At 41.3% G+C, this 26,506-nt stretch overlaps 1 protein-coding gene and 1 long non-coding RNA gene across 4 annotated transcripts in view; one reads left to right on the plus strand and one right to left on the minus strand.

Moving 5' to 3' along the window:
- Nucleotides 1-14,619, minus strand: part of rfx7b (regulatory factor X7b) — an 88,344-nt gene extending 73,725 nt beyond the window's left edge. The window contains exon 1 of the mRNA XM_072564987.1: nt 14,378-14,619. Coding sequence (XP_072421088.1) covers nt 14,378-14,511 — 134 coding nt within the window. The 5' untranslated portion in view covers nt 14,512-14,619. The remainder of the gene's footprint in view (nt 1-14,377) is intronic.
- On the plus strand, nt 14,412-25,731 carry LOC140468902 (uncharacterized). Of its 3 annotated transcripts, XR_011955878.1 has the most exons (4): nt 14,412-14,512; nt 16,602-16,717; nt 17,945-18,149; nt 20,278-25,731. It is a non-coding gene; the product is annotated as an uncharacterized lncRNA (long non-coding RNA). The 3 variants fall into 3 exon arrangements; XR_011955876.1 differs by lacking the exon at nt 14,412-14,512 and having other exon boundaries at nt 14,787-16,717; XR_011955877.1 differs by lacking the exon at nt 14,412-14,512 and having other exon boundaries at nt 14,787-16,717; nt 20,733-25,731.
- The last annotated feature ends 775 nt before the right edge of the window (nt 25,732-26,506 follow it).

Below are 26,506 nucleotides of genomic sequence, written 5' to 3' on the forward strand. Positions count from 1 at the left end.
GGTCACCCAATCAAGTATCAACAGTAAAGATTAAGCCATCTGGCATTATGCAAAAGATGTTCCTAACTTTGTTAACTGACTTGACATAATGACTGCTTTTTCATCTTGCTAAATGGCTTTACATAAGGAATGCTTTTTCACCTTGTCAACCATGCATCCAGCAACTCATTGTTTAATGCAAGTTCTTATCTGATCCATGTCATGCCAGCTGAGCCTGTGTCTTATACAACCCAAAACTTAACTCTTTTCCTACTTGCTCATACCTTATAGACTCTCATTTAGGGAATGAAACTACAATCCTTATCTTGTCTGACCACATGTGACTCCAGACTCCCAGCAATGTGGCGCTCTCTTAACTGCCCTCCGGGCAATTGGGGGATGGGCAATAAATGCTGGCCTAGACATTTTTTTTTATTCATCCACAGGATGAGAGCATCAAAGACCACTCATCATTTATCCCTCTACCAAGGAAAAGTTGCTTTCAGTCAACCCTATCTATGCCACTCAAAGTTATACATCTCAATCATGTCGTGTTCTCAATCTCCTCGGTTTCAAGGAAAAACTATTCTAGTCTATCCAATCTCTCCTGTGGCAATGACAACTTCCATAGAGCTTTAACGAGTTTCACTTTATGTTCAATGACAATTAGCATCACAGAAGTGCTGGTGGATCACAATCAACCAGAAACTTAAGACTAGCTACATAAATATTGCAGCTACAAGAGCAGGCCAGAGATTCAGTATATTATTCCTGATGAAGGGCTTTTGCCCGAAACATCGATTTCGCTGCTCGTTGGATGCTGCCTGAACTGCTGTGCTCTTCCAGCACCACTAATCCAGTATTTGGTTTTCAGCATCTGCAGTCATTGTTTTTACCAGAGATTCAGTTGTCTGCCACACGAGTCATGTCTTGGCTCCTCAATTTTTCCACCATCTGCAAGGCAAAAATCAAGTGTAATGGAATGCTCTTCATTTACCAGTTCTAACCACAGGCAAAAAGCTCAACACATCCAAGCCAAAGCAACCTCTCAAATGGGACTTTATTCCACATTTCAATGTTCATTCCCTCAAACATCAGCACATCATATTAGCAGTGTTGGACTGCATCTTACAAAAGGATACATAAGAAGCCATGGCTTCTGTGATAGCATCTCCAAATCCCATGATTACCAGCATGTAAACAGACCAGGGCAACAGGTAAAAGGAAATACCACTCACCGTAGGTTTCCTTTAATCATGAGATCCTACTCACTGAATATTTCTTTTTTATTTAAAAAAGATCAAGTGCAAGTTTTCTCTCATCATAACTTTGATTGCCCATTCATGCAAAGGCTCCACCTAAAAATCAGCAGGATAACGGACTTAATTAAGCCTGTTAGAATGCATCACATCCTGAAGGCACCCAGCTTGTCACCATGAACTGCACACTGCTGCAATAGTATGGCAGTCAGATTATCCTGACAAAAACACAGACATATGACCACAGCATCAAGCTGCACTATGTTATGAAAGTACTTGTTTTCTACAAGTTTCTTCAATTGTAGAATGGTTTGTGCATATACACATATTTTGCAAGATATACAACCTCAAACGCTTTGAACTTAGAGGACTGCTACACTTCATCATGGATCTGTATCACTCGAAGTAGCCAGTCAAGCAGCCAGCATGCAGTACTATCGGGGAAATATACTCACTAGTACTTCACTAGCTCAAAGAAAAGTCAAAACATAGGCCTCTTGTGGGACAGCGGTGAATGTCCCTCCCTCCCTCCGAGTAAGGAGGCCCATTCAAGTCCCACCTGTTCCAGAGGAACGAAATTACCTTTGAATAGATTATTAGAAAGTAAAAGTAAGTCAAAACTTCCTCATTATTTTGGACGTGTTGCTGCCATTTAATGGGATCTTGACCCAATACAAGGTTATCATTATAAAAATTACAAAGCAAGAGCTGAACTAAGGTCGTGGGTTTCTCCACCACGTGCTGAATTTAGCTTTATTTTTATTATTGGTAACACAGCCTCAGATTAGTTACTGATTGATTTGATTTTTTCAAAATCCGACTGGAACAGTTGTAATTTAAATACAAGCCAAGGCCCAATCATTCAGTGTAGCGCTTGAATGTTCAGTTGACTGCTTTTGCAATCCTCATTGACTTCACCTCCTCACACCCAAAGATTAATTTATAATCTCCACAAAAGCCCCTTGCAGACAAATTCTCTACATATGGGATGCCATGTTAAATACTGTACTTAAATACAGAAAGCACACAAAGTAGTGACACACATATATCAATGAGAATTTAGTCAAAACAGTGATACTACATTGACTCATGTCACATTTGTGTTTTTTGACATGATTAACAATTAGTTACAAATGAGTAAATATCTTAATTTTTTTTTCCTGCTGTGAAACAACAGGACTGCAGCTGAAGCAAGATGATGGTAACTATAGCTTTGAATAGCAGCCAACAGCAACTTGCTTATGCCACCAAACTGCAAATCAGACTCTAGGATCCAGCAAACAATTTTGCAGATGCACACTTTACATACATAAAGAGCCTGGTCCCCAGACAGAAAAATTCAACACACACTGTAGATTTCTGTGGGTGCCTTTTTCTCAGATAATTTTGTCAGTTTACCAGGAGGTCCAAATGAGCCAGTGAACATTTAGAAACTAAAATTATAATTTCACATGGCAATAAATCAAAAACTATATACACTGTCTCTTCTTTCTTACCACTGTCTTCTAGAGTGAAGTTTTGGCTGAACTCTGATGTTTCAATGCCAAAAATAAATTGCCTTAGATGAAATTTAAGATTAGTGCTCTATATGCAGGGCATCTGCTTGAGGATGCAAGGCTTGCATAATGATGTTTATAAGGAACAATCATCTATGCTGTCATTCATTTGGACAAGTGATGCTAATTTTCACTGTGCTTCTCATTGCTCTCCCTTACTGCATTCCCAGATGAAATGTACCACACCATGGTTTTAAATTTGTTAAAAGCATTAAAATCAAACTTTTCTTTAAAACGCAAAGGTGGTGCGTGTATGGAATGAGCTGCCAGAGGAAGTGGTGGAGGCTGGTACAATTACAACATTTAAGCAGCATCTGGATGGGTATATGAAGAGGAAGGGTTTAGAGGGATATGGACCAAGTACTGGCAAATGGGACTAGATTAGGATAGGATAATCTGGGTGGCATGGATGAGTTGGACTGAAGGGTCTATTTCCATGCTGCACATCTCTGACTCTATTTAAACACTTTTGCTGTATCAAAGAAATAATCAACTTTTTTTAAAATCGTGTAAAGAAATTGACATTAGATTTTACTTTTATTTAAATAAAATGCTACAGCAAATCTATTTAGAAAAAAAATGTCATTACCTGTCAGCTACAGTATCATTTCAGGCCAGATATTGTAAGGTTTGAACACTTGCATGAAGGTAATGATCGTAAACCACTGGCAGAATTTAAAATAGAAACAGGCCATTTAAAAGATATAATTGTATGCTGCTGGTCATGGTTGGTGAATCTTCATCTTTCCCTTATGACAGCAAAGGGAAATATGTCCAAAAACAAAAATAATGACTGCACTGATGTGACTATAGATTTCGTTTTTTCATTATCACTGGGTAAAAGACCTTGCATTCCCCATTTAATGCCATAATTGGGGCATCTTCACAAGGACTGTTACTTTTCCAGACAACCCACCGTGCCTTTCTCAGGTTAATTCAAGATGTGTAATAAAACTAAGATTTGAAGACATAATTTACTTCCTGTGGACAAGTAAAGCCTAATATGAAGCCTGTCACAATAAAAAACAGGGCATAAGTCTTGCTTTTACCCGTCTTGTTCAGAATATCTGCATTGTAAAGCCGAGAGATTTTAGTTACAAACTGACAAGGAAAACCAGGCTGGAATTCAGAATACAAGACAGATACAATTTTACAAGAAATTTGCCAGACCTGGGAATCGGGTTGTATTTAGAAGTACACACTTTTAAACACTAACATCAACAGGGATTAATAAAATTGTTTATGAGAGTCTAAAGGGTCCAACATTATTCATAACGACATATTTGCTCTGCCAGTATTAAAATATCCAAATGACAGTTTCAACCACCAACATTTAACCAATCTTGAAAACCCTAACTACAGGTGGAAATAATGGGTGTTCAGGGCTAAATGGATGTAGTTGAGCTTTGAGAGATGTGATTACAGTATTGCTCAAGTAGAGATGCCTGGGTCTCTGACAGACACGAGGAATCATATCAAAAGTTACTGATGACACTTTCACTGGACATGGCAAATTCCAAGGGAGCTCTAAGGTACAAACTATGTTGGAAGAGTGGGCAAATGCAGATAAATACAGAAATATATGAATTTACATTTTGGGAAAGACAAGCAATGAAAGGAATAAGATCGTGCAACCAACTGGAAATCTAAGCATATATAGACTGATTTTTAAACATACAAGAGCCAAATGGGAAACAAAAAAGTGGGATTCTGGATTTAATATTTGGACACTGAAAACAAAATGTTGAACGCCTATTAAAAATACAACAGAACAATTACTGAATACAGTTCCAAGTACTCTATCTTAAGTCGGTTATTAAAAGTATTGGAAACCACTCATTAGACTATAGTCAGACTTGTCATATCTGCAATTAATGAAGGTTTGAAAAATTTAAATTTCAGTGGATCCAAGTAGGTTTACAGAGACCAAATGAGCTTTCAAAATGACAAAAGGTTTTGAGAATGAAAACAGCAAAAGACTGTTTCTGTCTTTTGGCAACTTCGTGACAAGTGCAGTGAACACAGGATTAACAAAAGAAGGATAAAGGGAATGGTCTAAATCCAAGATGAGCAAACATTGGTTTGTGAGAAACCGGAGTATGAAAATATGGCTCTCTGAAATATGAGTACATGAACAAGAATCACTTCCCACCTCCAAAAGTGCATCCAGATTACAGCCAAGGCGACAACACTTTATTTTTGTATAAAGGCTCCAAAAGCAGCCTCAAATGGTGCCATTTGGCCAAATGGGAGGTTATTCAGTTTGGAAGCATAAACAAGGCAGCAGATTACTATCTGAATGGCTGTAAATTGGGAGAGGGCAGCGTGCAGCAATATCTGGGTATCCTTGTGCACTAGTTGTATGCAAGAGCAGCAGGCAGTAAATATGGCAAATGGTTTCAAGTATAGGAACATGCATGTTACACGGGGCCTTAGTGAGGCTATACCTAGAATATTGTGTGCACTTTTGTCACCTTTCCCAAGGAAGGATGCTGTTGCTGTCAAGGGAGTGCAGCAAAGGTTTACCAGGCTGATTCTGGAGATGGCAGGACTGACGTATGAGGTGAGCGTGTCTAGGTTAAGAGTGTTTACACTGGAGTCCAGACAAATGAGGGAAGAGCTCAGAGACTTATAAATTCTAACAGGATTAGACAGGGTAGATGCAAGAAGGAGATTCCCAATGGAGGGTGCATCTAGGACCAGGGGTCACAGTCTGAGGATTCAGGGTGGACTAATTAGGACAGATATATGAGGAGACATTTCTTCACCCAAAAAAGAGTGGTGAGATTCATTCAGAGAAAAAGTGAGAACTGCAATGCTGGAGATCAGAGTCGAGAGAGTGTGGTGCTGGAAAAGCACAGCAGGTCAAACAGCACCCAAGGAATAGGAGAATCAATGTTTTGGGCATAATCCCTTCATCATCTTGGTGAAGGGCTTATGCCCGAATGTCGATTCTCCAGCTCCACAGATACTGCCTGAACTGCTATGCTTTTGCAGCACAACATTCTCGACTGTGAAATTCATTACCACAGGAAACAGTTGATGGCAAATCATAACATATTCAAGAGGTGGCTAGATATAGCACTTAGGGCAAATGGGATCAAAATTTATGGGAAAAAAGCAAGATTAGGCGACTGAGTTGGACAATCAACAATGATCGTGATGAATGACGAGGCAGACTCGAAGGGCCGAATGGCCTCCTCCTGCTCCTATATAACTTGTCATAGTTTAGTCAATGGCTTTAAAATTGTTTTAATGCATCATGTTCATGTCAAAATGGCTCGCATCACCTCTGGATCTAAAACTACCAACACATTCAGCAACTGTCCTAGTTTAAATATTTTGTCTGAATCATATTTGAAAAACCATTTACACAGTTCAGGCAATAATATGGATATTTTAGACACTGCCACGTCAAAAATTAAAGTAATAATGTACACCAAGCTAGTCAGAATTAGTATAAGATTAAAGTTTTAAGTACTCACTTAAATGGAATGTTATATTTGAACTATAAAATAATTCTACATAATAACTCAACACTGTCTTTCGAAAGCACATTTCAAACCCACAACCTCGAACACCTAGAGAAGGGTAAGGAAAACAGATGAAGGGGAACATTGCCAACTGTAAGTTCCCCTCCAAGCCACACACCACCCTGATTTGGAATTATAACAACATTCTTTTACTGTCACGGAGTCAAAATTCTGGAACTCCCTTCCTAGCAACACCTGTGGGCTAGTGCCGAAATTCGGAGAGCTGTCTCACAGACAAGTCAAGCAACAGCCTGACATAGTAATTCTTACAGAATCATACTGACAGATAACACCCAGACACCACCATTTCCATCCCTGAATATATCCTATCTCACCGGGCAGAACAGACCCAGCAGAGCTGGTGGCACAGTGGTATACAGTTGGAAGGGAATTGCCCTGGGATTCCTTGACATCGACTCCAGACCCCATGAAGTCTCATGGCTTCAGGTTAAACATGGGCAAGGAAATCTCTCACTGGTTACCACATACCATCCTCCTTCAGCTGATGAATCAATACTCCATGTTGAACAACACTTGGAGGAAGCACCAAGGGCGACAAGGACGCAAAATGTACTCCGGGTGGGGGATTTTAATGTCCAGAGTGGCTTGGTAGCAGCATTACTAATCAAGCTGGTCAGGTCCTCAAGGATATAATTGCTAGACTAGATCAGTGGCAGATGGTGCAGGAACCAAGAGGAAAAAATATACTTGACCTCATCCTTATTAATCTGCCAGCTGCAGAAGCAGCCATCCATAACGGTATGGGTAAAAGTGACCACCACACTATCCTTGTGGAGACAGAGCCCTGCCTTCACATTGAGAATAACCTCCCATCATGTTGTGTGGCACCATCACCATTCTAAATGAGACTGACTTCAAATCGATCTAGCAGCTCAAGACTGGGCATCCATAAGGTGCTGTGGGCCATCAGCAGCAGAACTGTATTCCAGCACAATCTGCAACCTCATGGCCTGGCATATCCTCCACTCAACCATGACCATCAAGTGGGGATCAACCCTGGTTCAATGGGAGAATGCAGGAGGACATGCCAGGAGCAACATCAGGCAGACCTGGAAATGAGGTGTCAACCTGGTGAAGCTACCAAGCAAGACTACTTGTGTGCCAAATGGCATAAACAGTAATAGACAGAGCTAAGCAATCCCACAACCAACGGATCTGATCTAAGCTCTACAGTCCTTCCACATCCAGTCTTGGATGGTGGCGGACAATTAAACAACTCACTGGAGGAGGCAGCTCCACAAGTATCCCCATCCTCAATGATGGAGGAGCCCAGCTTATCAGTGCAAAAGATAAGGCTGATGCATTCGCAACGATCTTCAGTCAGAAGTGCCGAGTGGATGATCCATCTCAGGCTCCTTCAGTGGTATCAAAGATAACAGTCTCCAGCCAATTCAATTCACTCCACATGATATCAAGAAAAGACTGGAAGCACTGGATACTGCAAAGGCAATGGGCCCTGTTAACATTCCGGCAATAATACTGAAGACGTGTGCTCCAGAACCTGCCGCTCCCCTAGCCAAGCTCTTCCAGCACAGTTACAATATAGAAAATTGCCTAAGTACACAAAAAGCAGGACAAATCCAACCCAGCCAATTACCACCCAGTCTACTATCCATCATCAATTAAGTGATGGAAGGGGGTCAACAACAATGCTATCAAACAGCACCTGCTCGGCAACATCCAGTTTGGGTTTCGCCAGGGTCACTCAACTCCTGATCTCATTATGGCCTTGGTTCAAACATGGACAAAAGAGCTGAATTCCAGAGGTGAAGTGAGAGTGACAGCCCTTGACATCAAGGCTGCATTTCATTGAGTATGGCATCAAGGAGCCCTGGCAAAACTGGTATCAATGGGCATCAGGAGGGCAAACATGCCGCTGGTTAGAGTCATACCTGGCACAAAGGAAGATGGTTGTGGTTGTGGACGGTCAGTCATCTCAACTCCAGGACATCTCTGCAGATGTTCCTCAGGGTAGTGTTCTCAGCCCAACAATTTTCAGCTGCTTTATCAATGACCTTCCCTCTGTCATAATGTCTCAAGTGGGTATGTTCGCCAATGATTGCAGTGTTCAGCACCATTCACGACGACTCAAGTACTGAAACAGTCCGTGCTCAAATGCAACAAGATCTGGACAACATCCAAGCTTGAGTCAACAGGTGCCAAGTAATATTCGCGCCACACAAATGCCAGACAATGACCACCAATACGAGAAACTAACCACTGCACCTTGACATTCAACGGAATTACCATCACTGAATACCCCACTGTCAACATCCTTGGGGTCACCATTCACCAGAAACTCAACTGGACTCACTGCATAAACACAGTGGCTACAAAAGCAGGTCAGAGACTAGGGATACTGTGGTGAGTTACTCACCCTAAGTCTATCCGCCATCTACAAAGCACAATTCAGAAGCGTGATGGAATACTACCCACTTGCCAGGATGGGTGCAGCTCCAACAACACTCAAGAAGCTTGACACCATTCAGGTGAAAGTAACCGGCTTGATTGGCACCACATCCACAAACATTCAATCCCTCCACCACCGGCACTCAGTAGTGGCAGTGTGTACTATCTTTAAGATGCACAGCAGAAATTCACCAAAGATCCTTAGATAGCACCTTCCAAAGCCACGACCACTTCTATCGAGAAAGACAAGGGCAGCAGGTACTTGGGAATGCCACTCCCCTCCAAGCCACTCACTACCCTAACTTGGAAATATACTGCTGTTCCTTCACAGTCATTGGGTCAAAATCCTGGAATTCCCTCCCTACTGGTACTGTGGATCAACCCACAACAAGTGGACTGCAACAATTCATGAAAGCAGCTCACCATCACCTTCTCAGGGCAAACAGGGATGGGCTATCAATGCTGGCCAGCGACGCCCAAGTCTCACAAATGAATTTAAAAAACATTGTGGGTGTTCTTACACCTCAGTAGGTCAAGAGAACAGTTCATCATTTTCTCCAGGAAATTGAGAGTGTAGCCACTGACACCCACATCCAATAACAAAAGAAAAACCCTTTACAGAGGCTACAAATCAATATTAAATTTTTGTTTATATAGACGAATCCCATTTTCTTTGCTTTCACTGCTTTCCCTTTCAATTCTATCCTCTGGACTACTGGGAAAACAGAACAAGATTGCCCACGTACCATTTTCTTTAAAAAGGTATATTAAGAGCTCCTTGAAGTTTAAAGTATTTTCATTAACGTCATGTGATGAGTAAAATTAAATATTTTACTGCAGCATTCAAGCTAATTTCTTTTTAGAACAATGGCAGTATTAAAAAGGTAGGGTCAGGTCTTAAGAACACAACTTCAAGCTAATGCTATCTTGGTAGATGCAAAACACATAAGCAGAAAATACTGGAAATACTCAATAGGTTTGACAGCATCCATAGAGATACAAAGAGTGTAGGTGCTTCAGGAAGGTGACTTCTCATCAGAACTAAATTCTGAACTGGAACTGTGATGAAAGATCACCAATCTGAAATGTTAATCCGGTTTCTCCTTCCACAGGCCTGAGTTCTTAGAGTATCTTCTGCTGTTATTGCCGATTTCAAGCATCCATAATTTGGCTTTATATCAGACCCAAATATTTTCCATTGCACACGGATTAAACTTCTCTTTAAAGTTACAATTTTCTCTTTAAAAAGAGGTACATTAGGTTGCAAAGACAACACGCGGCAAAGATAGAATTTGCGTCATACATAATACAGTAATGTTATGGGAATACCACTGTCAGGAGAATTTTAAGGTGTACAAAATGGAAACTGCTACAGGAAAACAGCACAGCCATGAATTGAATAAATAGTTTAATAACTATGATAGCTACAATATCCAAAACCAAACAATTATTACAACTACCAATAAAATAACTACCAACACTCAGACAAGGGCAGAGGGAAAATTGTCACTCATCATAAGTACAATAGGAAATCTAAACTGCAAGTTGAGTACCTATATTTAAAATCAATCTGGTTACATAACAAAGTATAATGATTATTTGTTTTGCATTAAAAGCAGCTGTCTTCATAGATAGAGCAAGGATGCGGATTGTAACTAAAAGATGTTGTTGGATACAACTGCTGTCATAATACAAACAGGCTAGGAGCAAATATTCCAACGGCTGTAATACAAGCTTAAGATGCATAGTCATGTGATGTGATATCTCCTCATTTACCCATATCAATCATTGACAATTCTGCCCTCCACCTCCTTGGCCTTTCATTCAATCCTCCCTTCAAAGCTTTCCTCCAGGTTTCATTAACTTGACCATGTAAATTATAAATATAGATAATATTATTCTAATTATTCCAAGTTCCTCCCCATTTATTCCAATACCTCATGCACAAGGTATTAGTCTACTGAACATTAGAATGCCATTGAGAGTTAAACATGACTATGCAAATACGAAAAATTATGAAAGCAGAATAAAACACTTGCACCCAACTGTTTTCCCAGGTGTTGTCAATCCAAATGGTTAGTCAAAATCTAAAAGGTATTACCGCAAGAAAAACACACCGATAAATTAAAGTTTTCAAAAATGTTATATAACCATGTATATTAAGATTGTTACATTGCCAGATGCCTGTCTAAATTTTTGTACTGGAAATTCATATGTTCACATTATTATGAAACTGCCTGTGTAAACTTTTTACACATTTCTTTCCAACCACTACAGGTATTGTGTTATAAGTGGTAGGAACATGTAATTACAGCATAACAAGTTTCGAAAACGTTGCCAGCATAAGTGTGAATCCAGGGACTCAGAACACAAAACAAATACAATTTTAAAAGAAATTTATCAAACCACCACACCCTGTTCCAATTAGGTGCCTAAATTTAATTCCCATAAAATTACTCCCAAATTCTTATGTGCAACATGACTGTAGATCAACTAGTAATCCATATTTTGCTTTACAATCTTTTATTTGCTGATCCCATTCTTAGCACCACGGAGAAATATCCCCTTATTCCAATTTTCCATGGATAACACTACAGGAAAGGCACTGGTAGATGCTAACCATAAATTCATAATACGAACATTCCATCTAGATTGTCCATTCAACTCCCAAAAGACTTCCTCGACACATTTCAATGTTTAATAACCCTGGATCATATTAGCTGACATAAACTTAGTGAGCTCCTGTTTTAATCCTTAAAACATTAACATTATTTTGTTTCACCACCTTTGCAAATACAGAATTCATTTCAAGCATCACTATAGTAACTGTAGTCTTGCCTGAACTTTCCATTTTTTTAAAAAATTCCTTAGTTTGAAATGCTGGCCTTCTTAGCGTTGCACTTGATGCACTGGAAAGAAAATGTCTGAAATTTAAATACTGCAAACACCAATCTTAAACACTTCTTTTAAATCATCCTTGTCTTTGCACAAGACTGAAGAGTCCCACAGTCATTCCTCACAGCTCTGAAGGCTTAACTCCAATCACTGACAATCTTCCTTTGTACTCCCTGTACTTTTTTTTGGAAAAGAGAGAAACCTAAATTCCAGACGGTACTACTGATTTAGCTTAATCAAGGTCAAAATAAAATTTTAGAATTCTCTGTTTAGAGGTTACACCCCTAGATTATTTATATCAAACAGCACTAAATCACTTTTCTTAAAAAAAAAGATTGTTGACAGAAAGGAGCTTTTTGGATTGGCACACTGATAATTATGATTTGCCACCATTAAGTTTGGTGTTATCTTCAAATTCAGAAATCTTAAAACATAATTCTATCCACTGGAACATTTGAAAACAATAGACACTCCAATGTCAACCCTTGTGCCAGCTTAAAAGAAAATCAGCTGCAACCTAGGCTCCTTGTGTACCACTGCTTGCTGTTGTTTACCTAACCAGCCAATTACTAATCATGACTATCCCATACAACTGATTATTGTGTCTTTTTTTTCCATTGAGTAAAAGGAGTTAAAATAACCTGACAACTGAAAAATTTCTATTTGTGAACCCCTCCCCATCATGTATTTTAATCTGAAGTTCTTCTAAAAAATACCAAGTTTCATCCTAAAATATGCCAAATACAGTCACAACAGAACGAGCGCAGCAATTGTTTTTCTGCCTTTGCAATTGAGTGAGCATTTTTTTTAAAATACAGATCCAGTGCCATTTTTATTTTGATTCAAATGTCTGGTTTAATATGAAAGAAAAATACTCCAGCTTTAAATTAATTCACATCAAATAGACATTTTGCACAGACATAGAAAACTGCAGACATTTGTTTTGAAACTATTTCTCACAAATCAACTCAATTCAGAAGCGCAAATTACCATTAGTGAGAAATTACTCCTAAACTGTTATCAATGTTCTGTTCTTAAACAATAGATGTATTTCCAGCAAAGCAAGATGAGCTGACTAGGTCAAAAATATCCATTTCACCTCAGCAGTTTCCACTACTTGATAGTCCAACCAAGAGCTGGCAAAATTTATCTTCCAGTCCAAATTAGACAGCTCCAACACATGAACCCATTAGAAACCAACTAACTGACTAACTACAAGCCGCAAGTACAAACAAATTACAACACACAAATCAAACAGAAATTTCTAAGGGGAGAAGAAAGAAGTGAAGAACTTCAGTGTGCTATGCTAGTTATAGATCATTTCCGGTCAGTTGCATGAAATTAGGATCAAATCTAAAAGGTTGTAGATGTTGGTATATAGTAGATTTTTCCATATGGGGATTCAATGGAATTTGCAAGTGACTGAAGTGTGGTCATTCAATATACACTCTCACAACAAATACTATAAAATAGCAGCTAAGTCAAATGTTAAAAACTTGCATTATTAGAAACTGTTAGATGGTTGATAAAGATAGAGTACCAAGGAGATTTTCAGGGATTGCTCATTAATAAATCTCACAACAACTAACATCTATATGGCACTGAACATGTTGCAATGCCCCCCCCCCCCCCCCCACATACATTTCATAGCAACATTACATGGCAAATCTTGAAAAATGAGCTGTGTAAGGAGACATTTGACTACAGCTTGATCATCTGGCCAAAGCAGTAGCTGTTAAATAGCATGTTAAAAAGGAGAGAGAGGTTAAAAGGCTTCAGAATGGATTCCAGAATTCAGACACAAGATAGATGATGGCATAGCCACAGCAATGGAGAAAAGGAAGTCAAGGATTCACGAGAGACCAGAATTGGAACGATGCAGATTTTTCAGAGGCTGTAGGACTGGGGTTTATGATAATGGAAAATGGCAATGGAGGAATTTGAACACAAAGGGTGGGAATTTTGTTAGTCAATGCATTGTTGGACTGAGTCAACTTACACCACCAAGCACACAGTGAGGCAACTTGGTGTGACTAAAATAATAATTTGTTGGCTGAAAAAATACACAACCAATTGATGAACTTAAGAACTATCTGTGCAACAAAATGAAACACCCAAATATTTTTGAATTTTTAACACCCATGAACGTCAAACACAAGATCAAAATCTTTAAACGTAGGTTGTGTCAGTATATAACTGATCTGTTATGATGGGAAATGCAGACATCTGGCAGTACTTCCAGCTTAAGCCTGTTTTTCTTCGTTGGAACATCTTTCCAAATCACAAGTTAACAAGTTGGAACTCACTCATTTTTTACTCAAACAAACGTTCACAGACGCATTCATCAACAATTTTTAAACCCTACATGGAGGGGGTGAAAGCAACACCAGAGCGGTAACGTCTTGACATTTTAACACAAATGCAACAAAACATTAGCAATCTCTATTGTGTCATTTACAAAATGTAGGATGGTACGTCTTTGAAACAGACGAAAAAAACCCATCCCCCCTCCAATCCAATGAACAACAAAACCTAAGAAAACGTGCGGATCAAAAACTAAAGCCAAAACAATGTGTTCTAAAGAAAACGCCATAATCAAACAGCTATAAAATATAACCTGTCAATGAAAGACGTATGTGCGATATTAACATACATTCTCATTTTTACATATGGGCAGGCACAGACTTGTTTATCAAGCAGGCCCTCTTTTTTTTTGCTCGCTTACCAGATCAAGTATTTCAGTTTCTGCTGCAGTGCACTCGCCTCCGACTGTGAGAGCCCAGGCACCAGAGACGGCAGAGCCGCGGTGCCCTCTTGTTTGCGAGGCTGTTGCCCGGGCTCCGGCTGCTCCTCTGCCATGGTGATGGTGGTGGTGGTGCGGCGGCGGCGGCGGCGGCAGCAGCGGGGAAGGAGGAGGAGGAGGAGGAGGAGGAAAGGGAAGGTCTCAGCAAGTTGAGCAAGAGGGAGGGGGAGGGTGAGGGGGGGGGGTTAGGTTTTTTTTTGGGCGCGCGGAGGGAGGGGGGGGGGGGACACGCACGGCGACTAGGCCGCAGGTTCTCAACGGCCCCCCCGCGGGAGCGAGCTGCGCGTCCCCCCCCCCCTCTCTTCCTTCCTCCAACCCCCTCCCCCGCTCCACAGGCCTCAGCCAGACCCCCCCCCCCTTCCTCCCCGCCTGGGGATTATTCAGCAAAGCGACTCGACCCCGAGCCCAGCTCCGTGCTCTCCCTGTGCCTGGCGCATCGTTATCCCGCTCCCTGCCCGGAAGGCGCTCCCTTCGCCTCTCAAAGTCAAACTAAAAATATCCGATTTTTTTTTGTTTTTGGAAACGATAACTAGTGTTTGGTTTTGTTTTTTTGGGGGGGGGGGACTCGAAGCCGATCCCTCGGCTCTTTTACTCGGAGCTGAGCGGAGGAAAGAAAAATAGCCTCCAACAAACAAGCTACACTGCGCAGGCGCAGACGGTGCAGGGAATGAGGGGAGAGGAATGAGTGTTCTTCCCCACCCCCAACCTCTCTGCAATTCATAAGAGCCTAACAAACCCTTCTGATTCTGGAAACCCTCCTCCACCCCCCAAAAGAGACCCAAATGCCTGCCATGATCATTTTATACCCCTTACCAGGTCCTAAAGACCCCAGACCCTCAACAACATCTTCTAATCCTGAAAACGTCCCCAGCCATGTTCCAAAACCCACCCTGGTAGTTAAGTCACCCTCAAGAATTCCCAATACTTCCTACATCGCAATACCCAACTTCTATCATATGGACTCCAGGCCCCAAAAACCACCCACATCTGGTCCTAAACTGCCCTACCAGGTCACTATACCCTTGGGTAGAAAGACCCACACCCTTTTAATCCCTGGGGCCTAATGCCTGGGGCATAGTCCCTCTCCTCAGGGTCCTAATGCCCTTTCCGTTTTCTAATACCTCCCTTCTTTAACCCTATCCGCAGGGTCCAAAAACCTCCTCCTAGTTCCTGATGCCCGGAGCAATACCCGTCCCCCCAGAATCCTAATGCCCTACCTAGATCCAACATTTCAAGAGGTAGATATAGTCCCTGTTGCTAGAGGGATCAAGGAATATGGGAGATTAGGATATTGAGCTCAATGATCAGCTTTGATCGTATTAAATGGTGGAGCAGGCTCGAGGTGACGATTGGCCTATTCCTGCTCCTGTCTTTCTTTTTTTGATGTTTTAAAGCCCTCTCTCCATCCTGATGCCCACCCAGTCATTATCCTCACCCAGATCCTATACCCCCTGGACATAATGCCCTCCCAATGCTCCTAATACTCCAATGCCTAAGTCCGAAAACTTTTCATTCATCTCCTGTCTATGTCCTAATGCCCCAACTCCAGATCCTGATGCCCAGCAGTCACCCCTTTCCCCTGTCCTAATGCCCCAAATACCAGCCCTGCTGTATTCATTCCCTTGTCCATTCGGAGGTCACATCTTCCTCCTTGTGTCCTAATGCTCAGCAAACACTTCTACCCAGGTACTAACCATGAGCCCATTAGGGCTCATCCCATTTCCCAGAACCTAAAACGCCTCCCTCCAGCACACTAATCACAGTATTCACCCCTTCTCAAGCCAAGAACTCATCTCCTCCCCCCTGAGTTCTATTATAGTTCTCACCCCCAAAATTAGTGCTCAGTGCTCATTCCCTTCTGGGTTCTATCACACACCCCCAACACCTGTAATTCATTCTTCCTGGGTCCTAATGACTGATACACAGCTCTCTACATCATCCCCTAGTATTACACTTTTGATCTAAGCCGATTCTCCCTACCGTGTTCCAATAATCCCAGATCCTAACATCCAACCTATTCCTCCAGTACATATCACTCCCTGATTCCTAAAATACCCATCCATCTGTCCTAACACTCCCTGGTTTATCACTTGGGCACCTGGTCCCAACCCATCCTATTTCCAACCCTTTTTTTACATTCATCCAGGGGATGTCAGCATCACTGGCCAGGCCAACATTTATTGTCCATCCCTAATTGCTAAGAAGGCAGTTAAAAGTCAACCACATTGGTGTGGGCCTGGAGTCACATGTCGGCCAGACCAGGTAAGACAGCAATTTTCTTTCCTAAAAGCCTTTCGTAAACCAGGTGGGTTTTCCAACATTTGATTCATAGTTATCTTAATTTTTATTTAATTCAAATTCCACCATCTGCCATGGCAGGATTAAACCTCAGGTCCCTACAAAATAACCACAGTCTTTATATTAATAGTCTAGTGATAATGCCAGCGCTGAAAATGTGTTGCTGGAAAAGCGCAGCAGGTCAGACAGCATCCAAGGAACAGGAGAATCGACGTTTTGGGCATCAGCCCTTCTTCAGGAATGAAGGGCTGATGCCCGAAACGTCGATTCTCCTGTTCCTTGGATGCTGCCTGACTTGCTGCGCTTTTCCAGCAACACATTTTCAGCTCTGATCTCCAGCATCTGCAGTCCTCACTTTCTCCTAGTGATAATGCCACTTGACCATCACCTCCCCTGTTCTAACATCCAAGGAGTTCAGCGAATGTAATGGAGCCAGGTTGCAAAGGAGTGGGAGATTCATGAGTTGTTGTACAAATGCATGACCATTTATAATATAAAGTAATGGTGATTGTACATGCTGCTGTTGCCAATATTACACTGTGTTTATAGATTCAAGCTACAGAACTATCTAGTGCAAAAGGAGGCCTTTCATTTGTCTGCCTGGTGTTAGGAGGAGAAAGCAAATTTGTCCCATTCACCCATGTGCTTTCCATTTAGCCATGTCATGCTTTCTGCTCTTCAAGCATTGTAATCAGACTTTGGCTGCTGATATTTTTCTTTTATTTCAAAGGATGATGTTGATTCTACGATAAATAATTTCTTTGGGTTAAATTTGAGGTCACTGTAGATTTAATTCTGTAAAATATTTTTTCACCTGGTTTCTTCCTCTCGTGAGTTATGGGAGTACAGATAATAACAATTGGATATTATTCATATTGAATCCTTATTCATTAATGTAAATAGAAATATTTAACCACAGAAGCATCACATCATCACTGCACCTTGTTTTTGCTAATGAATACATCGAGAAAAGCTTTATGTGCAGGTTCATGAAAGATATGTGGCCAATTTCCCTTAGTTAATCCAGGCCTCAAGAAATCAATTGTAGCATCTTGACCACCATTTTAGAATCAGCTATTCAGGACAGATTGGGGTTCATTTCAGAGATTTTCCGAGTTTATAAAGTTCTGCATATTAAATAAACACTTGAATGTTAGATGACCATAAACCATCCATGTCTGTAATTCACAGATAATAAAATATGGATTGGAAATATGGAGCAGGTCAAACAGCAGGAGAAAGTGAGGACTGCAGATTCTGGAGATCAGAGCTGAAAATGTGTTGCTGGAAAAGCACAGCAGGTCAGGCAGCATCCAAGGAACAGGAGAATCGACGTTTCGGGCATCAGCCCTTCTTCAGGAATGAGGAAAGTGTGTCCAGCAGGCTAAGATAAAAGGTAGGGAGGAGGGACTTGGGGGAGGGGCGTTGAGAATGCGATAGGTGGAGGGAGGTCAAGGTGAAGGTGATAGGCTGGATTGGGTGGGGGCGGAGAGGTCAGGAAGAAGATTGTAGGTGAGGAAGGCGGTGCTGAGTTTGAGGGATTTGACTGAGACAAGGTGGGGGGAGGGGAAATGAGGAAACTGGAGAACTCTGAGTTCATCCCTTGTGGTTGGAGGGTTCCCAGGCAGAAGATGAGGTGCTCTTCCTCCAACTGTCGTGTTGCCCCTGTACAAAAACAGGCCAACAAATGTGTAGGACATGGATAATTGTTTCAAAATGGTTCACTCTTGCAAAATTAATTAGTCTATTCTCACCAAAGAGGCTGCCTTACCCATCACTTTTGTTGCCAGAAAGAAAATCCACAAGTCAACTCTAACTCTTACAACATTAATAATGGTACACACATTGATGGAAACACCACAGGGAATAACTTTGACCCAGCCTGCAAGTTCTCCCATACAAGGAAAATATTATACACATTGAAAATCCACTGTCTGTACAATGATGATGTGATATTTGGGCCTTTTGAAGTCATGTTCCTTGCAGTTTGCATTGAGGCCTATGTAGCAAGGTTGCCAGCACATGTCAAGCTCATCCAAGACAGCGAGATGACTTACACAATTTTTTGAGCATGTCAGGCTTGATGGGTGAGTGAGTTGGAGAATGTGGGATTAATATCCCCCCCATGACTGAAACATGAGACTGACAATCCAGTGTATAAATTGTTGGTGGTACCATCATTTAGATGCACTGCCAAGCTTTCTTCTTTTGTTATTTAGAATGTGAAAAGATCTCACAGCATGATTTGAAAAGAGCAGGATGTTTTCTTGGTGTCATGGCCAACATTCCTCTCTCATTCAACACTAACAAAAATAAATTAAATATTAATTATTTTGCTCTTTCTGGGAACATGCAGTACACAAAAGTAGCTGTAGTTTTTGCTTTTAACGCAGAAGTCACTGATACTTAAAAATAATTCAATCTTTGCTAAATATCAAACTTCAAGATGTTTCTGAAAGTTATAATAATTTGAAATGTGAATAAAGTTTTTTTGCCATGATTTCAATAAGTTTTACAGAAATTAATTAAATAAAATGTTTAAAAATACAAAAAGGCTGGAAAGTTTTGCATTCCACCACATATCCTAGTTAGTACTTGGATTGTCTGGAGTCCTTTTGCTAAGCTTGTAGCTATGCAGGTAGCAGCACAACAATGTCAATAATTCCTTCACAATGAGATGATTAAGGGATATAGCAAATAAGATCAGGAGGAGGCCATTCGGCACAACCACTGAAGCCTGCTTTACTGTAAACAAAATTTGCCTATTTGCCTACCTCAATGCAATTTTCCCACATCATCCAATAACCCATGATGTCTTTGATATTTAGAAATCCATCCAAATCAGCTATCCAGAGTAGAAGTTTTTCTTAAGAATTTTAGTTCATTCATAAGATTTAGAGCCTGGAATGCATTTTCCATTTCAAAATAATGAAAGAAAATTGAAATTGCCGACTTCATGTACTACTGGCAACAACAATGCAAAATGTTTGTGCCCAGCACAGATTTATACCTCAATATACCAAAGGATGCATGTTGATGGAAGTCTTTGTGGGGTTCAATACAGAATAAATAGACATGTAAAACTGAGTTAGTTATTAAATCGTTTCAAAACAATGACATTTTGTGTGGCAGAAATAGGTTGTGGAAAAGGGCAGGTTATAAGATTTTGTGTTATCAACACTGCTGTATCCTTAGGACAATAGCTATATGTTTCATTCTAATGATATGTGCAGATATACACTTTCTACATTTGGCTCCCTGCAAAATTCTTAACAGGTAATGGGAATGCCTTCAGTGCTTTTACAAATGTATCTTGCTATCTACAATATTTTTATAAACCTGAATCTATTTCTGCCAACATTTTCCATTATCTATGTCACATTTATAATGGAAACAACTTATGTTAACTTCTGACTTTGTAATTAAAGCCTCCCTTCCTAAATTAGAAATGCTGCAGAATCTGCAATGTCATAACCGATCAACCAATAACCATAAATATATAACATACTGATTCAATCAACAAGCACATTGACCTGGACCCAATATACTGGCCACTGCAGCGGACAGCTGGAACTGACAACCGGAAGCGGCAGATACAAATCACTATAAATGCTGGAGGAAACATCACAGAATCGCTTCACAGGAGGCTCGCAAGCACTGAGGATGTCACCTAGATAGGGGACGAAACGTCTGCAACACAAATCCCAGCTCCGCAAACAGAACCACAACAACGAGCACCCAAGCTACAAATCTTCTCCCAAACTTTGAATGTGTAGCATATTCCACTGAAAACCGTGTAAACATTTCCTTTGGGAATTCCCATGTTAAAATGTCTGGCCTTGCTTTTTGGAGTGATTCTTTGGCTAAGCATAGCATTTCTACATTTGACTGACAATATTCATGTAGTCAAGTCCCATTCTAGATAGCCCTGGTATACAGAGACTAAATTATGGCTTTTAAATATTGTGTTACCTTTTAGGAGGCTATTCACCTCTGGATGTAGTGACCACTGGCTTATGGGACAATGCTGCTACAGAGTCTTAAATGATTGGATAGCTGAAGACAGCACCTGCCCACTATGACTGAAGCCCTGCTCTAACTTCTGGAGAGGTATCCCTGGTGATATTTGTACCTGTTTGGTGGGAGTTACACACTCATCACAAAAGATAAATGGGTTTCTTTGGCATTGGTTGCAACCCACCAAAGAGAAAATGTTTCAAAGTTACAAACTTGAGAAAGGTAACACAAAACAACCTCATACACTCTTGCTGAGTAATTATATCAACAAACTCAAATAAAGATTACTGCATCTTCAGTAAATGTAACAGATCAAGTGATGTGTGGATATTAAATTGTTAATTGTGAAATTTCCATCTGGTGGACACGAATGGGTGGAACACTGAGCCACAGTCTCTTCAGAGTCCTTGAATATCAGGTCAGAGCAATTCCCAGCAGATTACACAACTGGAAGAAGCTTGGTTTTTAGAACATAGAACATAGAACAGTACAGCACAGAACAGGCCCTTCAGCCCACAATGTTGTGCCGACCACTGATCCTCATGTATGCATCCTCAAATCTCTGTGACCATGTGCATGTCCAGGAGTCTCTTAAATGTCCCCAATGACCCTGCCTCCACAACTGCTGCTGGCAACGCATTCCATGCTCTCACAACTCTCTGTGTAAAGAACCCACCTCTGATATCCCCCCTATACTTTCCTCCAACCAACTTAAAACTATGACCCCTCGTGTTAGTCATTTCTGCCCTGGGAAATAGTCTCTGGCTATCGACTCTTTCTATGCATCTCAATATCTTGTATACCTCAATTAGGTCCCCTCTCCTCCTCCTTTTCTCCAATGAAACAAGTCCAGGCTCAGTCAACCTCTCCTCATAAGATAAGCCCTCCAGTCCAGGCAGCATCCTGGTAAACCTCCTCTGAACCCGCTCCAAAGCATCCACATCTTTCTTATAATAGGGCGACCAGAACTGGATGCAGTATTCCAAGTGCGGTCTAACCAAAGTTTTATAGAGCTGCAACAAGATCTCACGACTCTTAAACTCAATCCCCTGTTAATGAAAGCCAAAAGACCATATGCTTTCTTAACAACCCTGTCCACTTGGGTGGCCATTTTAAGGGATCTATGTACCTGCACCCCAAGATCCCTCTGTTCCTCCACACTGCCAAGAATCCTATCCTTAATCCTGTACTCAGCTTTCAAATTCGACCTTCCAAAATGCATCACCTCGCATTTATCCAGGTTGAACTCCATCTGCCACCTCTCAGCCCATCTCTGCATCCTGTCAATGTCCAGCTGCAGCCTACAACAGCCCTCTATACTGTCAACGACACCTCCAACCTTTGTATCATCTGCAAACTTGCTGACCCATCCTCCAATCCCCTCATCCAAGTCATTAATAAAAATTACAAACAATAGAGGCCCAAGGACAGAGCCCTGTGGAACACCACTCATCACAGACTTCCAGGCAGAATATTTTCCTTCTACTACCACTTGTCTTCTGTTGGCCAGCCAATTCTGTATCCAGACAGCTATGTTCCCCTGAATCCCATTCCTCCTGACCTTCTGAATGAGCCTACCATGGGGAACCTTATCAAATGCCTTGCTGAAGTCCATATACACCACATCCACAGCTCGACCCTCATCAACCTTTCTCGTCACATCCTCAAAGAACTCGATAAGGTTTGTGAGGCATGACCTGCCCCTCACAAAGCCGTATTGACTGCATTTAATCAAGCCATGCTCTTCCAGATGGTCATAAATTATATCCCTCAGAATCCTTTCTAACACCTTGCAGACGACAGACGTGAGACTTACTGGTCTGTAATTGCCAGGGATTTCCCTATTTCCTTTCTTGAAGAGAGGAATTACATTTGCCTCTCTCCAGTCCTCAGGTACGACTCCAGTGGAGAGCAAGGATGAAAAGATCTTCGCAAGTAGCAAAGCAATTGCATTTCTCATTTCCCAAAGCAGCCGAGGACAAATCTGGTCCAGACCTGGCGACTTGTCAATCTTAATGTTTGACAAAATTTTCTGCACATCATCTTCCTCTATCTCTCTCCATTTCAGCATGCACACCTGCTCTTCAAAGGTTTCATTCACTACAAAGTTTGTTTCTTTTGTAAAGACAGAAGCAAAAAACTCATTTAGAGCTTCCCCTGCCTCCTCAGACTCCACACACAAATTCCCTATGCTATCCCTGATCGGCCCTACTCTTTCTTTGACCATTCTCTTATTCCTCACATAAGTGTAAAATGCCTTTGTGTTCTCCCTAATCCGTTCTGCCAAGCCTTTCTTGTGCCCCCTCCTGGCTCTCCTCAGACCACTTTTAAGCTCCTTCCTCGCCTGCCTGTAATCCTGTAGAGCTGAGCTTGACCCTAGCTTCCTTCACCTTATATAAGCTACCTTTTTCCTTTTGATGAGAAGCTCCACCGCTCTCGTCATCGAAGATTCCTTTATCTTACCACTTCTTGCCTGTTTCAGAGGGACATATTTATTCATCACTTGCAACAACTGTTCCTTAAACAATCTCCACATGTCTATAGTGCCTTTACCATGGAACAATTGCTCCCAATCAATGCTTCCTAACGCATGTCTAATCGCATCATAATTTCCTCTTCCCCAATTAAATATCCTCCCATTTTGCCTAATCCTCTCCTTCTCCATAGCTATGTAGAATGTGAGGCAGTTGTGGTCACTATCACCAAAATGCTCTCCCACCACAAGATCTGATACCTGCCCAGCTCGTTTCCGAGCACTAAGTCTCGAATGGCCTCTCCCCTCGTCGGCCTGTCAACGTACTGAGTTAGGAAACCCTCCTGAACACACCTTACAAAAACAGCTCCATTCAAATCTTCTGCTCGAAGGAGGTTCCAATCAATATTGGGAAAGTTTAAGTCACCCATTACAACAACCCTACCACGTCCAAACTTTTCCAAAATCTGCCGACCTCTGCTTTCTTCCATCTCCCTACTGCTATTGGGGGGCCTGTAGTAAACCCCTAACGAGGTGACTGCTCCCTTGCTGTTCCTAATTTCCACCCATACTGACTCGGTAGGCAGATCTTCCTCAACAATGGAAGCTTCTGTAGCTGTGATACCCTCTCTGATTAGTAGTGCTACACCCCCTCCTCTTTTTTTCCCCCCCCATCCCTATTCTTTTTAAATGCTCTAAACCCTGGAACATCCAGCAACCATTCCTGCCCCTGAGAAACCCATGTCTCTGTTATGGCCACAACATCATAGCACCAGGTACTGATCCATGCTCTAAGTTCGTCACTTTTATTCCTGATACTCCTTGCGTTAAAGCAAACACACTTTAACTGATACCTAGGTTCCTTGCCAGGAAAATCCTTCCCACTAGCTGGTCTACCTCTTGCTATTGCCTCATCTGCATCAGCTCTTACCTCTGGTATACAGCTCAGGTTCCCACCCCCCTGCCATACTAGTTTAAACCCTCTCGAACAACTCGAGCAAACCTTCCACCCAGGACATTGGTCCCCTTCCAGTTCAGATGCAACCCGTCCTTCTTGTACAGGTCCCACCTTCCCCAGAAGGCATCCCAATTATCTACATATCTGAAGCCCTCCCTCCTACACCAGCTGCGCAACCATGTATTAAGCTGCGCCCGCTCCCTGTTCCTCACCTTGCTATCTCGTGGCACCGGTAGTAAACTAGAGAACACTACTCTGTTCGTCCTGCTTTGCAGCTTCCATCCTAACTCCCTGAAATTACTTTTTATATCTTCGATCCTTTTCCTGGCTATATCATTAGTGCCAACATGTAACAAGATTTCTGATTGTCCGCCGTCCCCTTTTAGAACCTTATACACCCGATCGGAGACTCCCGGACCCTGGCACCAGGGAGGCAACATACCTTCCGGGAATCCCGATCCTGACCACAAAATCTCCTGTCGATTCCCCTAACTATCGAGTCCCCTACCACAAGTGCTTTTCTATTCTGCCCCCTTCACTTCTTTGCCACAGTGTCAGGCTCAGTGCCAGAGATCTGACTGCTATGGCTTTCCTCTGGAAGGTCATCTCCCCCAGCAGTATCCAAAACGGTATACTTATTGCTGAGGGGAATGTCCACAGGGGATCTCTGCACTGTCTGACTGTCCCCTTTCCTCCCCCTAACTGTAACCCATTTATATTTGTCCTGAGCCTTAGGAGTGACCAACTCCCGGTAACTCCTCTCAATTACCCCCTCAGCCTCCCGAATGATCCATTTTGTATAACTGTAGCCCAGAGTTTGATATTGAAACTGTCACTATTTGCCATCATTACTTCACCAAAACTATCAGCAACGTCTGGAGTTCATACATGTGCAGAATGTCAGAAAACCACAAATTGCATCAGTTGCATCATACTTCTCCATAAGATGCTCCCTCTCAGAATGTAATCACTTAGAAATCAGAGAATTAACAAAATCTTCAACTCTTTCACTCTGCACTTCAAAACAATTACATTTTGTTAAGTGATATATAACTGGATTTTTAACATTATGCAGAATCCATAATTATTGATTCACACTCTCACAGACCCTGAAAAATTTGTGGAGGACTAAACTTCAACCCAACATTAAAATTCCACATTTTTTTAGAAGTTTCCTCTCAGCTTTTAAAGTTTGTTTAATTTAATATATATCTTAATATGAATAGTGTATTTATCTGTCTAAAAACTGACTTTAAAAGTGAAGGCTACTCTTGTTAACTTGCTGGTTTGCCATGTGTGAAAATCTCAATCTGATTGGCTCCTTTTCTGCTTGCAGTTATCAAAATTGTTTCACTGAGACATCCCTTGATTCAGTGCCAGATATAAACTGGACCCGAGATCCTTAGACTTTGTGGGCAGCTTTGTTTGGGTCATTAGTGATTATCCTCAATTTAGTGCTGACTGCAAAATCCAGATCATTGTTTTACTTGTAGTTATACACAAATGAAAAGAAAGCTTGATGCACCAATACTGAGGGCTCTTATTTGAGAAGCACCTTATCTTGCCACAGTTGCTAGTTGAGGGACATATAGATTTTTAATTTAATCAAGGTGCAAATGTTTTGCAGGAGAAGCAACATCTAGCAATTCTGTCCTCATAAAACTTTGTGAAAAATTCAATTTAAAATAAAACTGGACATGTATGTACAGTTCTAGCCCACCACATTTTCCACATGCCACACTTAATTTTAGACACTTTTTTTCCAGTATGTTCCCCACAGTTGATTTCTTCAGAGAAGTATTTTTAAAATGTCCATTGTAAGGTATAAGGACCATCCACTAACAGAAATACCTTAGCAATGGAATCACAATATCAGTAATCTATAAACACAATATTACAATGCTTTTCTGGCATTATGAAACCTAATTGATACCCATTGGTAACTGAACACATCTTCAAGTACCTAATTCACAGTACAGCATAATTTTGAGAGGCAGAATTTTGCTGGGTAGGATGAAGCAGGAATCTCATTTAAATTGTGTGATTCTTGATAGCAATAAGATGATAGGCTACATTTTACAACCTAGCCAAAAGTCTCATTAATTGGTGGAGCAGACTCAATGAGCTGAATGACCTACTTCTACTCATATGTCATAGAATCCCTACAGTGTGGAAACAATCCATTTCACCCAACAAGTCCACACTGACCCTTTGAAGAGTATACCACCCAGACCCATTCCCCTCCCCTATTATTCTACATTTCCCCTGACTAATGCACCTAACCTACAAATCCCTGAACACAATG

This window comes from Chiloscyllium punctatum, chromosome 48 (assembly GCF_047496795.1).
Source record: "Chiloscyllium punctatum isolate Juve2018m chromosome 48, sChiPun1.3, whole genome shotgun sequence".
NCBI lineage: Eukaryota > Metazoa > Chordata > Chondrichthyes > Orectolobiformes > Hemiscylliidae > Chiloscyllium > Chiloscyllium punctatum.